The 22,154-nt window shown below is 38.2% G+C and overlaps 1 protein-coding gene across 6 annotated transcripts; it reads left to right on the forward strand.

Annotated features, from left to right (window-relative positions):
* The first annotated feature begins 699 nt into the window (after positions 1–699).
* Positions 700–7,513, forward strand: LOC104441460 (TMV resistance protein N-like). Of its 6 annotated transcripts, none has more exons than XR_005550561.1 (6): positions 703–1,316; positions 1,676–2,780; positions 2,920–3,210; positions 3,298–5,236; positions 6,252–6,687; positions 7,015–7,513. XR_005550561.1 is itself a non-coding variant. In XM_010054617.3 (5 exons), the coding sequence occupies exons 1-4, from the start codon at positions 823–825 to the stop codon at positions 3,183–3,185; spliced, it is 1,665 nt and encodes a 554-aa protein (XP_010052919.1). In that variant the 5' UTR covers positions 700–822; the 3' UTR covers positions 3,186–3,210; positions 3,298–3,440. The 6 variants fall into 6 exon arrangements, 1 of the variants encoding a protein (XP_010052919.1); XR_005550562.1 differs by having other exon boundaries at positions 6,252–6,582; XR_005550563.1 differs by having other exon boundaries at positions 6,252–6,440.
* The last annotated feature ends 14,641 nt before the right edge of the window (positions 7,514–22,154 follow it).

Below are 22,154 nucleotides of genomic sequence, written 5' to 3' on the forward strand. Positions count from 1 at the left end.
CGATGAGGGTAGCGAGAGAATAGCATTGGATTCCGTGGGTTCCTTACATGGGGCCCGCAACTGCAGGCGTTGTATATAAATATATGGTCAACGTTTGCGAGTGAATATAATAATCAGGGATTTGTGTGAAATGAAAGGTGCGGAAGGGCAGTCTGGCAAGAATCATTTTTGTGATCTCATTCACTGTAGATTGGTGGACCTATACTCACCGCTCTTGGGCTCTCATCATTGACAGTGAAATCGCATCTAACATTCTTATAATTTTTTCTATATTTAAATGGTATTTCGGGTTTTGACGGGAAAGCAAACGGTTCACTTTTATTTATTTATCTTTTTTCTAGCACTTTTATTTTTCTAAAAAGCCAGAAAACAAACAGGTCTTACTGCTGTTGTAATTGTCTAATTCCCCCGGCAAGCCCCGTTACAATGGTAAAATTTCAGAGGAACTGCTAATTTACTAATTCACATAAAAGTTGAATTTTTTTAAGTATGTAGTTATTCTTCTAATAGTTTAGTTGAAAATCAAATTAACAGTCACGCTGTTTTCTTACTAGCGATAGCATAAACTTACCAATAATTTTATAAATCTACCGACAGGAGAAAACCTAGACTGGACCTTACAACCGCGCCGAAAGCTGCGCAGTTTTGGCCTTTTGCTGAATTCTGTTCCGTATGCCACTTACTTAGCCACATCTTCGGGTTTTTTCCTCATTAACAAAGAATTACGCCTCTTCTTCGGGTGCACCCCAGACACGCCCCCAGCGCCCAGAGAGAGAGAAAGAGAGAGAGAGATCTGCTAACCTAAGCACGCTGCCGACTGCCATGGCGAGCTCAGATGCAGGAACGTCGTGGGGAAGTGAATATCAAGTGTTCTTGAGTTTCAGAGGACCCGATACTCGCTCGGGATTCACAGATTTCCTCTATCATTCTTTGACCGATGCTGGAATCCGCGTCTTCCGAAACGACGAAGAGCTCCGTGTCGGCGAAACGATCGATGGATTGCTTATGCAAGCCATCAACAACTGCAGGATCTACATACCCATCTTCTCTCCAAACTATGCTTCGAGCCTGTGGTGCCTCAGAGAGCTCTCGCAGATCGTGACGAACACCTTAAAATCAGAAGGTAATAAAGAGATCCTACCTGTTTTCTACGACGTCGAACGTGATGATGTCATACTGAATACTCCGTTATATCGCGGTGCCCTGCTCAATTTGGAGTGCAAGAAGAAATTGAGGAATGAGCAAGTAGATGCGTGGAGACAGGCTCTTATGGATGTTCGTGCGATAAAAGGGTGGGAAGTGAAGAAGTACAAAAGGTAAGCCAGCTGCTTTCAAGATGCTTGTTTCCCAATTTCCCTTCAACACTTATGTCATGGATGCAATAAAAACCAGTATGATTGAGGTGGGACTTCTGTTATCGTAATACTAAATGATGAACTTGCCCTACAATTTCAAATGCTTAGATATTCACACATCTATTTTTGCACGGAAGTCATTCATACATGTTGGGATGTTAATGTCGAGGTGGACCCTTGGAAGATCACTTCTAGATTGTTAAGATCCAATTATTTATCCGATTAGTACGTTGTCTATCCGATACTTGAATAACATCACTTCTAGTTAGGTAATCATGATTTTGCCTTTTCCCCGCTAAAATGGTTTTCGTTTGTGGCAGCGAGGGCGAAGTGATAAAATTGTTGGTTGAAAGAGTCATCCAAAAGCTAAAGACAAAACAGAAATCGGTGATTGAACGTTTGGTTGGAATTGATGATCGGATATCAGAAATAAGCAACTTATTAGACATTAACTCCAGTGGGGTACGATTCATTAAAATATATGGCATGGGAGGTATCGGTAAAACGACTCTCGCCAATGCCGTATTCAAACAATTTTTTCCTCATTTTGGAAACAGTTGTTTTGTTAAAGATGTTCGAGCTAAGTCGTCAAGAACTAATGGCTTAGTTGAGTTGGAAAAAGAGTTATTAGAAAAAATTGGTCATCCTACAGGAACAAGGAACATAGATGAAATGAATTATGGAGTAAAGAGGACTAGAGAAGCACTTTGCAATGAGAAAGTCCTCATTGTGCTCGATGATGTTGATAATAGGGAACAAGTGGAGAAATTAATTGGAAATAGTACTTTGTGTTCAGGATCTAGAATATTGATAACAACTAGAGATGAAGGAGTTTTGCCAACCAATACATCCAACTATCCAGTTTTAAATTATGAAATGGAGGCGATGAGTACTAATCATGCCATTGAGCTTTTTAGTTGGCATGCATTCAATAAAGACTCTCCTTCACCTGGTTACAATGATCTCTCAAGGGAAATCGTATCTACTACTGGGAGACTTCCATTAACTCTTGAAGTAATTGGTTCATTCCTCTACCGGAAAGTGCGAGGACTATGGATAGAGACATTGCATGAGTTAAAAAAATCACTTCCCAAGGATGTTTTTACGAGGTTGAAGATCAGCTATAATGCCTTAGATTTTGAGCAGCAAGAAATTTTCCTTGATATTGCATGCTTTCTTATTGGTGAGGATAAGACAAATGCAGTTTACATGTGGAGAGACCTTGAACTTTCCCCGGATTATGGAGTTGATGTCCTCATTCGCATGTCTTTGGTAAAGATTGTGGAGAACAATAAGTTTTGGATGCATGATCAACTTAGAGATCTTGGACAGGAAATTGTTCATCTAGAAAATCCAATAGATCTCAGAGCGCGGAGTAGGATATGGACTTGCAGGGAGGTCCTCGATGCAATAAGAGCAAAGGAGGTAAAGCACTTCTAAATAGAACTAATAGATAAAAGTTCCTCTACACTGAGGATGCTCTATCTACTTCCTTTCTTTTTATAATCCTTTTCCTCTTTGAAATAGAATACTGTCATCACTCACTTCCTGTTCTCATTTGCAGATGGACTGGAATGTTCAAGGACTATCTCTTGATTCATATGCACAAAGGTTTGATGATAACGTTGTTCTAAGTAAAGAGATTGGAACGTTTCAGCGTCTAACGTTCCTTAAATTACTCAGAGGAACCTTTGCAGGCGACCTAGCAAATTTTTTTCCTAACTTAAGATGGATTTCTTGGTATTTTCCTCCGCAAATCAATAAATGGACGAACATGTACCTAAAGAATGTTGTCGTTCTTGAATTTACAGGGATTGGCTTGTTAGATGATTCGAGATTGCAGGGCTTAATCGAGGTGTGTAATATGCTCATTTCTATTTCCATTTTCTTTGAAAGTGAAGGTTGGTTGTTTGTCCATTGAATGTTGCATTCATTTTGACAGAGGGCAAGAAAATTGAAAGTTCTCTCTCTTAAAAGTTGTCACTGCATAAAAGAAGCACCAAACTTCTTTGGATGCTTGAATTTAGAGAGGCTTGCTTTTGAAGATTGTTCTAATTTGAAGAGAATGGACAGCTCTATTGGGAAATTAAAGTATTTGATTGACCTAAAGATTGATGGCTGCTTTTGTCTTAAAGAGTTGCCTGAAGAAATCGGGGACCTAGTGAATCGAAGTACTTCTTTGTACAACGGTGTAAAGTAAAGAAACTCCCAGATTCCATATGGAAGTTGAAATCACTACGCGAATTGCATTTTTCAAATCACTTTGTTGCATTCGTTTCAACAGATTTATGGGAGTTACCTAGGGCCATTGTAAAGCTTCAAGAGCTGGAAGTGCTTCTAGTCAATAGTTTCAATTTAAAAGGTCAACTTCCTTTTAGCATCGGAAATCTGCCCTTTCTAAGGATTCTAAATCTATCAAATACCTGTGTTAGTGAAGTTTCAGAGACCATTAGCATGCTCCGTAACTTGAAAAGGTTGGAGTTGATGGCATGTCATTATATTCAAGAGTTGCCAATGCTCCCAACAAGTTTAACCCATCTACGAGTGTCATCTGCATCGTTGCGAGCAATCCCGAATCTTTCTAACTTGAGCAATTTGGTTGAGTTGGATCTAAGTATAGTGGAGAAGGATGAGATAAACTGGTATGGGAGTTACACTTGTGATTGGCAAGTACCCCAGCTGTGTTCGAGGTTGTGAATGTGGAAAAACCTAATAGCATCCAGCGTGAGGAAACTGTCACGTACTGTCTAGTTAGAGCAAACTATTTCCATCTTAAAAAAGATGACTGAAATATGGACGGAAATATCAATTTTGCAGGCAGAGAAAGAGAGTAGAATGGCAGGGGCCTGGGCACGAGACCAAAATTGTTTTGTGGGTCATGTGCTACTAAGAAAATCAGAGCACTAGAGGAAATTTCTTTTCCCCCTAATTTTGCTTCCATGTTCTAATAGGGAACTGAATTTTATTTACTCTTCTGTCTCGATGAGTTATGGTGGATTGGGTGGTTATTCAAACTGGCTAAGCTAAGCTTGGGACTTCACAATGTCCTTGCTCCTGTTGCTCCTGCTGAGCGACTTCCCTTTTCTGCTAGCTCGAGTTGATTGTTTGGAATGGACCTTGTAAACCTTTCGGCAACTATCCTCTCTTGGCAGAAGCTACGCCTTGATAATTTCAATTTAATTGTGTCCCTCTCTCTGAACCTGGCCAATTTGTCAGCTTTAGCTGTCTCTAATCTCCAGTGCAAGATATTTCAACTCATGGGCTTCAAGTTCCACATCTAATGGAGTTGCTTGTCGAAAGGCGGGTACCCCTTGAGAGATTCAGGCTATCAAGCATGAGGAAGGCAAAAAATGTCCAAGTGAGATACTATCTGAAGCTAGTTGAGATCCAACTGTCTCAGGTGTTCAAATCACTGGATGCATTGTCTATTGAGTTGCGCGAGTCCTTCGGAAGGCTACTCTATGTGGGGGAAGCAGGGCATGATAATAATGATTCTTCTAATGAACATTAGTTGTGACGGGAGACTAAACCTTCCATTGAGAGTCTTATATAAGTTGCAGATTCTCACGTTGCTTGGAAGCAGGGTACATCAGAATCAGGGGAACACTTCAACCTTAAGAAATGCCATTATACGCAAAGACTTGGTGGTTTGTCAAACTTGAGAATCTCATTTCTTTACATATCCGTGACAGCGATGGGCTACAGGTAGTCAAGGGCCCTGATGACCTAGAGTTTTTGAATAGTTTACAAGTTCATGGATACGGATCATCGGAAAGGTTAATTGATGTAACAAGAACCCGACTGCCAAATCATAGCCTGGCTTGTATCTCCGTTGCAGGAAAGACTTTTGGTGCTTCCTCGAGTCCTACAAGCACCATAAGGTGAGTCTGACTGAACATCTGTCTCTCTCTCTCTCTCATATTAACATTTGATTAACTGAAAAAGAGAGATTTGGTATTTCAGTTATTGTTATAGGAACAATAAAGATATCATCGACAAGTAAAGATGCATTCAAATTGATGCCACTTGCTCTAACAACGATATCAATTTTGACATACCTGCAAGAATTATTTTCTCAATTGTGTTTTCTCATTATCCTTTTTTGGTTTCCCCTCACCTTTTTCCCCTTTTTCTTTCCTTTTCGTCCATAATAAAGTTTCAAAATAAATTGGTATCAAAATAAGCGGAAGAACTTCATTAATCCAGAAGAAATGTCATCATTCTGTTCTTATTATTACCAAGTGTCTTTTATGTTCTGTCCGCCTTTTCAAGTGGAGTCTATCCGAGCTTCGTTCATCTTCGTTTTTCATCTTTTGATAGGTAGGAATTTCATTTTTCTCAAGTGCTTCAAGTTCGCTCTAAGGATTCATTGTTTCTAGAGTACATAATCATAGTTTAAAGCCAAGTACGTTGGTTTGCCATGCCTTAGCGGGTGGCCCCAAATTCATTATTTCGGTCTATTCGTTCAGATAGCCTGGATGGGAGGCTTGATGATTTTGCTTAGTTTCTCCGACTCGTGTGTTTGTTATTGATGGTCTTAGTGTGAAACTAGTCTCATTTTGTTGGAACCGAAGCCCACCGTCCTAAGATCGTCCCCCCATTTTTTTGGCCAATTGATTTAATAGCCATTGTTGATCATTTTGATATATATGTTATTATTTAATGACCCCAAGTGTTATGAATAGTTTTTGATTCCGTCTTCTTGTTTAAGGCAATTGATATATTCATCTTCATGCCATCTGCTGGCCCGGTGTTTGCGGCCTGTAACTGGGGAATTTTGGCTTAAGTGGCTTTTCGATATCCTTGCTTGTGCGTTAAGTCAAGTGTCATAATTATTCTATATTGTGTTTCCCTTTTAATAATGCATTTCGAATGATTTTCTTTTGGTATATGAAGGTGGTACGCTGCTGTCCAGACCATGGACAGCCGGCGTCTCTATCCCTTTGACGTCATTAAATCCTTTGTGCAAGCTCCGAGGCAACTCTCACGGTTCCTCATGTCTCGTGGACGCATCGGGATGAGTTTTGAATGTTTTAATGTCATCATCAAGTTCAAAGAATGTGTCGACGCCCGCTGCTCACACTGGTAGGCGTACTGGATACGGTTGATTTCTCGTGCCTTTGATTTCATCTCGCCTCCTGGGTTGGCCTCTGTTGGCCCTCATGATCCATGGACTCGTCGGGATCGCCTCGGGCTATTTCAGATCCATTTTTACACTAAAAGAGAGGTGAGCGCACGCTGTCCAGGTCAAGAAGTGGCTGGAAAGCGGGCCTTTGACTCTTGTCCCGGCTTTGAGAAGGGCTCCGAGTGATCCCAGTCCCCCCTTTTGCAAGTTAGCATCATTTCCGTGTCGTTTTGCATGCTTGTAACATCTTTTATTCAAGTTCTAGCCTTGTATTTAGTTTTTTTGCTCATTTATACCTATTTAGCTCAGTTTAGATCCTGAATTATTTTTATCATTATAAAAAGGAAAGGGATAAAAAATATTTTTAAAAAAATGCATTTAAACAATATTGCATCGTTGGACTTGTTGTAATTTGGCTCAGTTTCGTTCTATTTAGTTTAATATTTGTGGCGTCATCAACGAGTTTAGGAAATGTGCATTCCTTTGTCGCGGATGGACTCCACTTAAGCTCGCTCACGGCTTCTTTCTCTCTAGGTTACGGTATATGTGCAAGAGGAAGTAGAAAATGAAGCTCTCAAGTTTTCTCTATTTCACTCTACGGAAGTCACGGCCGAATGGAGGAGATGAAGTGGAGTGTCCGAACCCCGACGCACTCTTCCTTTTGCCCCTTTTATAGAGCCACGTTTGAACCTGCCGCTTTCCCTCTATTTCCATTGCAAGTTTCACATTTTTTATTCCGGTTTTACCCTGCAATTTGCAGCGGGTCTGACTAGCTCATTTACCTTTTGGATGATCTCTTCTAGCTGGTGAAATGCTTCGGCTTTTTCTTGTACATTTCTGTCCCGACCCTCTCGAAGCAGTCCTGATGTATGTCCGGGGGGGACAGATTTAGGGGTAATGTTGAGCAGGTGTAAACGGTCCTGATATTCGAGATTCTCTCCCTCATTCAACGCAAGTTCTCCAAAACCTTTATCTCGTGTAGCGTTGAAAGGTTCTTTTGATTTGATTCTATGAATTCTATTCTATCTTGAAATCACCACTAGCCTAGTTATCTAAATAGTGCCATTTTGATACTTGAATTTGATTATGTGTTGACTAGGTGTCTCATACGATCTTTGCCAAATTATGAGTCCTAAAGTCCCTTTTCACTAAATATCGATGCAAGATTGTTCATTTGATCTTGATTCTAGAGTGAATTCAACTACACAAATGAAGATAAACGAAGCACAACATGAAAGCGAATGTAAGGAAATCAAAACAACACATTCAAGCGATAATAGACAAGTAAAAATAAAGTGCAGAAAGTAATCGGATACAAGTTATACAAAAAATATTACATGGCTTTATTTTAAACCCTGAGCCCTGATCCCCGTGAGCTTGACTCATACAAGTCGAGTAAAGAATATGCAAGCCTCATTATTAAGTCTGGAGACATAATCCATGAGCTAATTCTTACCAGCGAAATCAAAGTCCAATATCGAAAACCGAGTCTTTATAACTCGGTGATAGGATATGGATCATACGGACGGTATCTGATGGGCAGAACCTAGCATCTATTCAAAAAACCAGTTTCCCTTTTGTTGCAATCCTAAGTCTAAGCTAACCTAAAACATTACTACTTCACTTGAAGAGGTTTTTCTAAACTATGGAACTAGGCTTAAATGAATTTATTCAAACTAAACCTATCCCTCGAATTATTCAAACTACAAGACTAAATATAGCCTAAATAAAAATTTAGAATACAAACTATGAAAGTAATCCTAAGCTTAATGGTATCTAATGACCTCTCTAAACTCCTCTGAATTGAAGCCATTGTTCTCCCACCATCACATTGTAGCCGTTTCTGATCCACATTCAACAAAACCAGCAATTAAACATTGAGAAGTACAATCCACACTGAGCAAGTCACAATCATCAATCAAAGCAAGCAAATGGAATCAATTCACACTTAATGAAAAGTCAAAGATAAATCCCCTGTTTTTCTACAAACTGACCATTATATTCTTACGTCCTAGCCTAATCAACTGATTTCGCATTTTATTGATTCCCATGGATTTGCATCTTAGGACGTCCACTTTGATTCATTAGTGGACAACCTTTCGAGATAAGGACCAGGAAAAAAAAGGGAAAATTACCAAAATGCCCCGGCTGGTCAAATTTTCCCCTGTGCCTTTATTTCACCTACCAAACCAACATGGAAAATTATGAAATTTCACTCATTGGAAATATCGGGGTGTCTCCTAAAACTTTCTAGTTCATCATTTCTTTCAGATTTGGCCCACATTTTTATGTAATTACAGAAACAGCTCAACAGGTCAGATTGATTCTGAAATTTGCCCTGTACGTGAGTCGGTACCTTGGAAAATCAGCTGACTTAGAAAATCGATCCAAAAAATTATGAAATTTATCTTGTTTGAAAGATTAAGAAATCCTATTAAAAAAATTTTAGTTTATGACTTTTCTATAATTTTACGTTAAGGCCTTTTAATTTCCAAAGTACCAAGACATGTTCATGAGGACTCTGACATCAGACTTTCCAATCAGTTTTCCAGGATTTAGATCTAGATTTCAAGGTGAATTAACCTTGCAAACGATGTCCAATTTTTTCACATGATCTATCAAATTGAAGCTCAAGACGTCTTCTTCAATTCATTATTTGATAATTTTCTATAATTCTTCCATTAACTAGGTTAAATCACCTAATTAACAGGATCGACTAGTGGACTCCGAACCTAGAACGTTCACGACATGCTTGAATCAATCAATGAGCATTCTGTTACGAAATCGCACGTCGATTCCACAAAAAATAATGCTTGCAAACAATTTACCAGACATAATATAGTAATAAAAGAATAGAATCAGATGAACACGTCAGAAAATTTATTATCGAAATTCACCCAAACCTGGGCTACGTCTTTGCGCAGAGGCACTCTGCGAATCCACTAGACTTAAAAAAAAAAATTGGAATACAACGATGATCTTCTCTCAAGATCGAGTACAAAAAGATTGAGAACCCTCATCAAGAAAAAAACTCACTTTTTTCTTCTCTCTTTTTCTTGCCTCTCTATTTCCTTTTTTAGCGTCTTGACGGCTAGGGTCTTGTCATCGCTAATATAAAGGTATCACTTTTAATCTAAAAGCAAATCTGATAGAAAAGACAAAACAACCCCTAAAAACAAATATTTGGTTTCATCTATAACGATCTCCCACTTGAAGATAAATATACCCAAGTACCAAGCAAATTTGCATCCATCTTCTTCAAAAAATAGTAGTTAAAAAACTTGTGCCTCTACGATACTCGTCATCAATCAACATGGAGTAATACCAATGATAGTAGTACAGAAAATATGCTTCTCTCTGTCTACTACCTTGGTCATCATGTCAGTTGGATTCTTCGAGCCATCAATCTTCTGTAGTTTTAACTCATTATCTTTCAATGCTGACCTGATAAAGTGATAATGCTTCTTGATATGTCTAGTTCTTGAGTGACAAGCTGCATTCTTTACTAAGTGCACTGCATTTTAACTATCACTCCACAGTGTACTGACTGACTGTTTTCGATGTAACTCCTCCATATAATCTTGTAACCACATGATTTCCTTGGAGGCTTCTGTGATCGCCACGTATTCTGCCTCTGTCGTCGATAAAGCTACTACTTTTTGTAGTTGAGATACCCAACTCATTGCTGTACTTGCAACTGTAAAGACATATCCAATGGTACTCTTACCACTATCTCGATCACCCGAATGATCTGCATTTACATAACCCTGCAACTCTAGAGATGTACCACTATAACAAAGTGAGTAATTGGAAGTACCTGCTAGGTATCTCAATATCCATTTTATTGCATTCCAATGCTCTCTGCCTGGGTTCTGCATATATCGACTCACAACTTCCACTGCATGTGCAATGTTTGGTCTCATGCTCACCATGGTATACATCAAACTCCCCACTGCTGATGCATATGGAACTACCACCATCTCATCTTTCAAAACCTGAGCGCTTGGACACATATCCTTGAAAAGTTTGAAGTGACTCGCTAGAGGAGTTACAACCGGTTTTGCCTTATCCATGTTAAATCTCTTTAACACCTTGTTCACATAGTCTTCCTGCGACAACCATAATTTCTTATTTTTCCTATCCCTAATGATTTTTATGCCTAAAATATTCTTGGCCTCTTCCAAATCTTTCATAGCAAACTGTGATGATAACATCTTCTTCACTTCTACGATTCTTTTCATATTGGAACTAGCCACTAGCATGTCATCCACATATAAAGAAAGATATACAATGTCATCATCATCATACTTACGAAAATAAACACAGTGATCAAACTCACAGTGTGCAAATCGTTTTTCTTGCATGAAACCATCAAATTTTAGGTACCATTGCCGTGGAGCTTGTTTCAAGCCATACAAGCTTTTCTTCAAGTGACATACCATGTGCTCCTTACCTTTGACTTCAAAACCGTTAGGTTGTTCCATGTATAATTCTTCATCTAAGTTACTGTGTAAAAACGTTGTTTTTACGTCTAACTGCTCAAGATGAAGATCATCCACTGCAACTATACTCAGCAGAACTCTAATTGATGTCATTTTCACTACAGGTGAAAATATCTCAGAGTAGTCGATCCATTCTTTTTTAGAAAAGCCCTTGACTACAAGTCTCGCCTTGTATCCAATACTACCATCTTCATTTTTAATTATGTACACCCATTTGTTTAATAAAGCTTTTTACATGTGGGCAACTTGGTCAACTCCCAAGTTTTGTTTCAAGTAACGAGTTCATCTCGTCTTTCATAGCACACTCCCACTGCAAGTGAGATGTGTCTGCCTTTGCCTCATCGTAAGTCTCCGGTTCTCTTGAATCTGTATATAAGACATGGCTCAGAACAATATTAGCTGATGGATCAAAAATTACCTTTGGCTTTTTTACACATGTAGACCTTTTCAAGACAGGTACTTCAGGGTCGTTCGTTTGCTCCAAATCACTGTGTTCCTCTTGAACTACCTCTTCACTGATAATAGGCTCATCTTGAACCTCTCTTTCAAGTGCACTTTGATATACTTGAAACATCTTCACGGGCATTGTGTCTAATTTAACATATTCTGATTGTACTACCTTCTCATGCTCTGTCTCTGTCTGACGATCCTTGTACATCTTTTCTTCATGGAATACCACATTGCGACTGCGGATGACTTTGTTATTCTCATAATCCCAAAGCCTATAGCCATACTCATCGCCACCGTATCCGATAAAGACGCACTTCTGGGACTTAGCATCAAGCTTTTTCTATCATCCTTGTCAATCAAAGCATATGCAATACAACCAAACACCTTTAGATGAGAATAATTAATCTTTTTACCTGACCACCATTCTTGTGGTATTTCTCCATCCAACGCACTAGATGGACTTCTGTTGATAAGATAAACAGCTGCATCAACTGTGGCAGCCCATAAGTGTAGCGGGAGACCCGCGTGTAGCTTCATGCATCTCGCACGTTCTAGAATAGTCATGTTTATTCTTTTAGCTACACCGTTTTCTTGAGGAATTTTAGGAACAGTCTTTAGCCCGTGTATGCCTTCTCGACTCAGATATTCTGCAAATTCCTTACTTGTGTATTCTACACCATTATCAGATTTCAGAGCTTTAATCTGGTAACCCGTCTCTTTTTCTACCATGGTCTTCCACATTCTAAACATCCCGAATACTTCTGATTTTTCTCTAAAAGTATAGACCCAAGTCTTCCTTGTCACATCATCAATGAATGTGACAAAATATCTCTTACCACCATGAGAGAGTTCCTAAGCAAGTCCCCATACATCAGTATGAACCAACTCTAGCTTCCGGCCTTTATTTTGTCGCACATTCAATTGAAAACTAACAGCCTTCTGTTTTCCATAAATACAACTCTTACAAAAATCTAACTCAACTTTTTGCAAACCTGGAAGTAATTTCCTCGAGTGTAACTACTTTACATCTTTTTCATCAAGATGTCCCAAACAATAATGCCAAAGAGTAGACACATTATCTATAGCCATTGTAGTTGCAATCATATCATTGATATTGTCTCTTTGGAGAAGGTAAAGTGTACATGTACGCTTTCCCTTTGCTACTACTCATACCCCTGAGGTTATCTTCCACTCTCCGCATCCAAAGGTTATTACCAAACCTTCTTCGTCAAGTTTATTGGTTGAAATCAGATTTTTCTTTAATTCCGGAATATGCCTAATTTCATGCAAAACTAGACGTCCTCCACCTGAGATGTTCACAATCACGGTTCATTTCCCAACAATGGGACACATGTGGCTGTTTCCCACAACCACTTGTCCTAAATCTCCACTAGCATAATCATCAAATATGTCTCTTTGCGAGGTGCAATGAAAAGAAGCACCGGAATCAATAAACTATTTATCTGTCGCCAAGTCAAACCCTGCAGACAAACACAAGTTATCTAGCAAAGATTCATCGGTAACCACATTAGCTCCCTGATTCTCATCTTGTTGCTTCCTTTTGTAGGCTTCACACTGAAACCTCCGGTGTCCGGTTTTGTGACAAAACCAACACTCATCTTTTGCAACCTGTCTCTTACCCCTTGATTGTGATCTACCACGCCCGCTGAATTTTCCTCTACTTTTACTTCTTCCACGGTTCTCCATTGCGAGTGCCGTTGAAGATGTAGATGCAGAAAAATTATCTCCACCGAGACTTTCCTTCGCATCTCTTTATCCATGATACTACTCACAGCATCATCAAGAGTTAAATCATTTTTCATGGTGCTCGAAATTTCCAGCACTGGGGTATTGTAGCTTTCTGGAAGAGAACATAAAAATAATAAAGCTTGAAGCTTCATATCTAAATTTATGCTTGCAGATTCCAATTGACTCATGACCTGCGTGAAACTATTAATATGCTTTGCCACAGAATCTCTATCAGATAACTTCAAATTAACCAGTTTCTTTAGCAAAAATACCTGATTTGATGTGGACGGCTTTTCATAAATATTCGTTAGAATATCCATGGCTTCTTTTGCAGTTTTTGCTTTCGCGATGTGGTACCCTGTCTTTTTCGTCAACCCTAGACGAATCACACCTAATGCCTTTCGATCAAGAATTTTCCATTTGGCTTTTGCTGTCGGATCCACTCCCGCCATCTCGGGTTTCCAACCCTCAAGTGGTGCATAGAGATTTTTTTGATAAAGATAATCCTCTATTTGTAGTTTCCACCATTCAAATCCTCCCCATTGAACTTATCAATTCTGATTTTATCTTCTGCCATGTTGTTTGCTTGTAATCGAACGTCACGGAAAACTCTCGATGTTCTCGATTAGCCAACCCAGGCTCTGATACCAGTTGTTACAAAATCGCACGTCGATTCCACAAAAAATAACGCTTGCAAACAATTCACCAGACAGAATATAGTAATAAAAGAATAGAATCAGATGAACACGCCAGAAAATTTGTTATCGAAGTTCACCCAAACCTGGGCTACGTCTCCACGCAGAGACACTCTGTGAATCCACTAGCTTTGAAAAAGTTAGAATACAACAATGATCTTCTCTCAAAATTAGAGTACAAAAAGATTGAGAACCATCATCAAGAAAAAAACTCACTTTTTTCTTTTCTCTTTTTCTTGCCTCTATATTTCCTTTTTTAACATCTTGACGGCTAGGGTCTTGCCATTGCTAATATAAAGGTATCACTTTTAACCTAAAAGCAAATCTGATAGAAAAGACAAAAAAACCCCTAAAACAAATATTTGGCTTAATCTATAACACGTTCCTCGCCTAACAACCTACTCAATTGGCGTCATAACACTCTTATCCAACATTATTCAGCATACATCTGTATCATCAAGAATTTTGAAGTAAAAATCACGTGGATCTGCATGGAATCATCATCTGTACATACCAGTAATCAATTATAAGCACATATGAACTTGCATCATCAATTCACCACCAAATCAATCATCAAGTCGACACCAAATCAGACTTAGAAGCTCACCACTAGTGGGAGAACAATTTTCCTTGATAAATCTAGACTCAATCCAAAGCATATCATTCAAAAGGATTTTCATCCTAAAGCTCCTCCAGGAGAGGTTATCATCATACATCATACAGCAACAAAGTTTACATTTCAGCGGCTTTAGGACTTAATACAATGATTATTTTGCTGAAAAATCATCGCTCATTCAACGTAACATTTTCCCGGCCATCACTCATCTTCATATAATGAGCATATCACGAAATCAAATCAACTTCGGTGCGAATCCACCTAGTATTGACGTGAAAAACAATAAGCTTCTGTTCCAGCAGCATCGATCTCAGCCAACATATGATTTTTACCCAAATTTCATCACATCAGCGAACACAAGCGAAGGCGGGAATTGAATTTTAACTTCCAGCGACTTCAAAGCACAGCAATAAAATTATTTCATGCAAATTCAACACGAAACAGTCATGTCACCTGCCCATATCAACGTATGGGATGGATGTAGCGTGAAATCATGTCGCGACTCTCCCGATGGGGAAGATGGATTTAGAGGTAATGTTGAGTTGGGGACCCACGGTCCTTAACCGGTGCGAGATATCCTCAACCCTTACCTCCAATGACGTTGGGATTTTTCGTTTTAATTAATTAACCTATGAAAATTCTATCATGAAAAAAAGTCGCCACTAGCATATTGAGGTTGGCTAAGAGCCAAATAAGATACATGAGTATACATCACTTTCTACGTAACCAAAGATCCAGAATTGGGACTTGATTATAATTAGTGTCATTTCATTACCTCAACTTCATTATTTGTCAACTAAAATGTCTACACTGTCTTTTTACCATATTATGAATTCTAAGGTTCTTGTTTGTTAAGTGTCTATGCAATGTTTTTAATGTTTATTATGATCCTAAAATGAAACCCAACCATTTAACTAGAATAAGCAAATCATGACATAAAATCAACATAAAAGAATCTCAGCCAGTTCATCAAATAAAGTAATAAAAGAATGAGTAAAAGATAAAGTGCAATAAAGTAACCCAATATGAGTCAAATAAAGAATATAGCATTGCCTCTTTATTACGCCCAGGATAACAACCCCATGAGACAAACTAATTTTTCTAAACCTGAACTAAACTTATAAAAGACCACGAAATTTCGTCAATCAGTGTGTACTAATTAAATAAAACCAAAATAAATCTGATATTAAAATCTAACAACCTAATGAAAATTATTTTCTAACTATTTCGATTTTTATTTTTTTATTTTTTATTTGTATTTAGACACAATAGGGGCCCACACTCTTGTCTCATGAGTTTTGGATCTTAAACTCGGGAGATCATTGGGCTCCCACTTTAATTCATAAGGACTTTCAAAGCCCAATTTCAGATACAATCCTTCCAAGCCCATTGTCCGTTAAAACTATACTAAACCCCAATCTAGGCCCTTTTCTATCATGACTACACTAATGAGCCTATCGTCATTTTTTTTTTTGGTAAGGGAGCCTTATCGTCATTTTCATCTCTCTTTTCTCTATTTTCTTTCTCTCATTATTTTTTCTTTTTCTTTTAATAGTTCCCTTTTCTTTTTTTTTCTTTTTTTTTTTGAGACGGGAGAAACCAAACTGCGGTAATGACCCGCGCCGTAAATCCCTTGGTGATGCTAGCGCAGAACCCACCACCATGGCGTCACACTTAAGAGACCTAGCGTCTCCACTGGGTTTCGAACCCCTCACCTATAGGCGGAGGATCAGCGGGGCTTTATCCAGCGAAGTCACCACGGCCGGTGGTCCCTTTTCTTCTTCTTTTGTGAATTTTTATTTCATTTTTTCTATTTGTTTATTTCTTCAATCTATCGTCTTGTCCAGCCAGCGTACCAAACCTATGCAAGTTTTATACGCTAAATAAATACCACAATATCTTTATCATCATCTATGATCAATTATCCCAACATTGCAACGAAATTATCTAGTTTCCCTTTTTAAGTCTTAGAATTTTTTTTTTTTTTTAAGTTTTCCTAAATACACTACATTGTAAGCGTCTTTAGAATGTAATATTTGAAGTAGTGGGGCACTCCTCATTTTCTGCCTCGGGAAAAGGGATTTGGCTAGCCAATTTCCAAGATTTATCCATATTTTTTTAGATTAAAAAAACATTGCACGAGTACTATATAAAATTGAGAGTTTCGTGGTGTCATGCTTCTTATGCACGTCTGTCTCTTTTATTTTTATATTGCTAAGTCAAGATATAGTTCTATCTCACTTCTTATCCTTTCTAAAACTAAGAAAATGTAACAAATCATTTATCCACTCTAATAAAGCTAACCAACAATTAGTCTCCGTAATCATCCATTCCGTCTGCTTTTCGATTTTATTTAGGGATTAGATACTATTTAGGCTAGTTGTTGCACATCCTCACTGGTCCACCTTCCTAAGCGATCTTAAGGAAGCACTCCTCCACATTGGCCTAGTGTAGAATCGTCAAATGGGTGAGTCAGATTGAAAATGGTCTGACCTATATTGACTCATTTAACTCATACCCGACCCGACCCAACCCGATCCATATTAGTAAAACACATTTATAACTAATCCCACCTATGAAAACTCGTATCTAATTATTTAAAGTTCATTTAAACCCACTTTTACAATGCATTACTTTTCATTGACTTATTTTTTTCCTATATTTGCGTCACTTTTTCTAACTATATTTTTCTTATTGAAATTTGAAAAAAATAAAGCTTAAATAGTCAAAGTAAATATAATTACTATTGTAGCTAATGAAGATGATTACTTTTCAAAATTTATATTTCATGATTACCCCGATTATGTTCATCACATATATACACACGCAATGGCAATCTCACAAATGGATCATCTTTTGGAGCATATAGCTATAATTTTTTTTTTTTGGTAAGATAAGATGTATATAAACTTTTACCAACGGAACTTTATAAAAAGTAAGTCTCGGCATTGAAAAAACTTACACTCACAATGTCAACAAGTCACCTTGAGTGGAAGGGCGCTAAGAGTAAAAAGAAAGAGGGAGGATTACAAGAACGACAACCCTCTACCAAGAATGAACTAAATCTGACACCTATAAAGAAAAAAGAGAGGGATCCAGTCCCCAACTTCTTTGTAATCTTCTATTCCTTGGAGTGTTCGCGACTTGTTTGAAGGTGAGAGCCTTGTCCTTAACAACTTTGGTAAGATGATGCTTCAAAGCCGGCACGAACAAAGTCTGCCCACAAAATAGTAAATTGTTCATCGCCTTCCAAATGATATGACAAAGAGCAGCAAAGGAGAACCGAGCAATAGCATGGTAGAAATCATCAGCATAAAGGAAATTAATGGCCCAACATAAATTCTCCACCCACAACCTCTTTTGCCACGAGAAGTTGCAGCTCGAAGCCCAAAAGGTTGCAAGTCTAGAAGAGATATGGCATTCAAAAAATAAGTGGTCTCTAGAGTCCAGAACAGAGTTGCAAAAACCACAAGAGACATTAGCAATTTGACCATGGGAAAGTAGCAAAGCCTGAGTGGGTAACTTGTTCCTAGATATGAGCCATAAGTAGAATTGATACTGGGGAATAAGTATTTTATGCCAAACAAAGGAGAACCAAGGCACCACATTGCTTTTCTTACGAATTGTATCCCAAGCTGAAGAGATCGAGAAAATACCAGATGAGTGCTATGGCCAAGTTAACTTGTCGGGAGTCTGATTGAGAAAAGGTAAGGGATGCGACCAAGTTTGGAGAAACGCTTTGGTCTCTTGACCTAAGGTGGAGAATAAATCCTCTAATTTCGTGTGCCTGGGTAGCCCCGATCGGTAGATAAAAGAGTCCATGACGAACAAATTTAGAGGACCACGAGGATGCCAAGGATCAAACCAAAGAGAGATGGATTAGCCATCACCCACCTTCCATTTAAAGTATTGTTGGAACTCACTTCTAAGATCCAACAATTTTCTCCACGCCTAGGAACAAAAGGTAGGTTTTTAACAACCCAAAAGTTCTTATTTTTAAGAAAGGTTGAGTGTATCCATTGTCGCGACCAAATTTTTCAGGTGTAAACCACCTAAGGTTTGGCTAATGGATTGTTAAGCCTAGACTTAACACGGGCTCTCCCAAGCCTATACCAATTTGCGACTTTGGTTCCAATTTCTTAACATGCAAATGGTTTTCAAGAAGTCGCTACTAATCAGTTTATGGTAGGTTGATTAGACGCCTAAATAAAATAATGAGAGAATTATCTTACTCCTACGAACCAGAGACTAAGGGTACGGGGACTTGGTTACATTAGATTTCTCTAATGCCCTTTCGGTACCATTCCTTTTATTTAAAAAAAAGGTTTTGCAGGTAGCTTGAATTGATTTTAAATTATTTTCCTAACATGTGAGGTTATCATGCGGGTGCACAAACCACCAATTTAACACCCAAGAAAGCAATTAAATAATGCAGAACTTACCTTAAAGCAACGAAAGTATCTGCGGTGTTAAATTAAAATCCACATCAACAATCCTAGATATGGTTTCTAATTAATAAGCAATTACTCAATTTTTTTTTTCATTTATTTAATGAAAATCATGACTTATGCAATGCATGTCACTATTCTAACATGAAATGATATGATAACATGACCAAAATTGTATGACATAAATAAGCATGCAATCTATTATAAAGCATGAAATGAATTCATTCTAATTCTTTTATATTTTTCCATGAAATTTGAAAGTAAAGAAATGCAACAATTAAATATGCAATCTAAATTAATCAAATGACCTAATTCTAATGACGGGTAATGCGATGCAATGACACACAAAATTATTTCAACTAAACTGACATGCATCATGCAATTTAAAATGCGAGCTATATGTCACGCGACATTTATTAAATGACTTAGTCTAATGACAAAGAAGTTCTAATTAAATGAACCTAATAAAAACTAAATGACGTGCATTTGATATTTCTATTTTTAAAAAATGCAAAAATGATCTAGCTAGATTAAAATTCTATCTAATTTAAACTAAGGATTAAGTCACCTTAAATCCTAATTTAAACTAAGATATTATCTTAATTTAACATGCAATTTATCTAAAAAGATGATCTAAATTTAAAATGAAACATGCCATTCTAACCTAATATGCTCAATGATTTTTTTTGTGATTTTCTTTATGAAAATTCGAAATTAAAATTAATACATAATTAAACATGCAATCCAAATAACAAACTAACAACCTAAATGAATGCATTTTTTGTTTTTTATATTTTTCTAAATTCAGAATAAAATCCCTATTCTAGATATGCAAGATAACAAGACATATTCCAAAACAAACTGAATCCTAATTCAAATATTTTTTTGGATATTTTTTAGTGGTTTTTCAAAACAAGCAATTATCAAATAAACATTGTATTTAAACTAATCAGGACATTCAATCAAATAAAGGATTAAAATAATCGAAAAAAATAACATGTTGTCTCACGAGTCAAATTAACGATTATCCTAACCCTAATTATCACGACAAAGAGTTCAAAATAACTAAAAATCTGATCCGAATTCTTACGAATCAAATTAATAATTATATTGATTCAACACTTAAAATACTATCAACAAACCCCAAGAATTAATATAATTAAAAAAATGACCCGACGTCTTACCGGTCAGATTAATAATTACAATAATTTTAGGGATAACTCCTACAAGTAATGCCTACAATATCCATAACCTAAAAGTCACATCACAATATTCAAACTTAAACAATAATAATAAAACCAACTAAAAGTAAAGTAAAATAATATAAAATAAGAAAAATAAAAATAAAAGAAAAATAAACAACCTAAGGAAAATGGAGGGGCAGCCAATTCGTCGACACCGGGCGGGGTTTAGGTCACCGGCGTTCGGGGTTTCGGCGAGGTGAGTCGCCGGTGCGGGCTGGACGACGACGGCTCAACTCGACTCAAGCGGAGGCGAAGCAAGGCGGACAGGCGGTTCTTTGTGGCGTGCGTCGCCGAGCAGCTCGTCGGGTGGTGGGTGGATCGCGCGAGCTCGCGGGTAAAGGAACCTCGGTGGTGATGTAGCGAGGCGGATTGACTCGGGCATTGTAGAGGCGCGAGATTGCAGCAGCGGGGTGCGGTGGATCGCAACGTGGCGACGCGGCGTCGGGATCGAGCGAGCTGTCGGAGCGGGGCTCGAGCACGGCAGCTTCGGCCACCGAGCGAGCAGGAGGCAAGGTGCTGAGGCGGAGGTCCGAGCGGCGTGCGGTGGGGTCGCGGGTCACCGGTGTGAGGCGGTGCGATGAGGCGACCGGTGCAGCTCGGTGGCTTTGCGGTTGCGGGTGGAGGGCATAGCGGAGCCGGCGAGTGTGAGGGAGACGATGAACAGAAACGTCCCCTCACCTCTGCCTTTTTACTTTTACCTTTTCCCTCTCTCTCTCTCACGTCACTCTCCTTGCAGACTTTTCCTTTTTTCTACAGTTTTTCAGGAAAAGAAAAGAGAAAAAGCTCTCCTTTGACTGAAGATGGACGAGGAAGAAAGCCTTTTTTCTCTCTTTTTTTACTTCGACGAAGAGAAATACCCTATAAAAAGCCCCCTTCCCGATTGAACTCCGTACGCATCATTTTATAGACAAAACAAAACTTGATCGTTTTTGTTAATATTTTCATCTTACGAATATTGCTTATAACCTCTTGATCACAAAAATCCTTATCTCATGAATATTCTCCCCTGATTTCATTATCTATTGATAAAGATAAGATGACAATGCAATTTTCTTAATTTCCAAAAATCATCATAATATCGCATCAAATCTTAATTTTTTCACAAGATAATTAATTAAACATAACAACGGGCTTGGGTTAATTTTCTCCTTTCGTGGGCCTAGCTCGGCTTGCCGAACTAGAGCTTAGAAATATTAATTCGAACCCATCCACCACCGGTCCTAAAAATAAAAATGCAAAACATGTAAATTAAAAATAAATGCACCTAAAAATTATATGCTATGCAATTGAATTATAATATTTTTCTTAGGGTTAAAAATTAACCCCTAATTTTTATGCAATATATTACTAAATGGGTTGCCCAAAATTTAGGTGTCAACAGCTGCCCCTCTTTGAAGGTGAGCTCGAAGATGTTGCATTCAAAGACAAATTGAGACCTAAATTTTGACTATGCACATGCATTGAATGATTTTTGTTGGAAAATGAATTCCCTTTTTTTAATGCAATTTATATGATGCATGGAAACACAACTAATAAATTAACCTACCTGGAATAACTTACCTTCAAGAATGATAGAGTAATTCGAGATAGTTGGTGTTACATGTCCAGGACCTGTACCATTCTACGGTCGCCCAGAATAGTAACATGGCTTTGCAAAGAGACTGCTTTCCTAGGATTCGTACCATTCTACGGTCGCCTAGTATGACAGTGTTTGGTTGTGTCTAGGACCCGTACCATTCTACGGTCGCCTAAACGGGAATTTACCTTCCAGGACCCGTACCATTCTACAGTCGCTTAAATAGGGAAATAGGTTTTGTCTAGGACCCGTACAATTCTACGATTGCCTAAACGGGGATTTACCTTCCAGGACCCGTACCATTCTACGGTCGCCTAAACAGGGATTTACCTTCTAGGACCCGTACCATTCTACGGTCGTCTGAATAGGAAAATAGGTTTTGTCTAGGACCCGT

This window comes from Eucalyptus grandis, chromosome 4 (assembly GCF_016545825.1).
Source record: "Eucalyptus grandis isolate ANBG69807.140 chromosome 4, ASM1654582v1, whole genome shotgun sequence".
Taxonomy (NCBI): domain Eukaryota; kingdom Viridiplantae; phylum Streptophyta; class Magnoliopsida; order Myrtales; family Myrtaceae; genus Eucalyptus; species Eucalyptus grandis.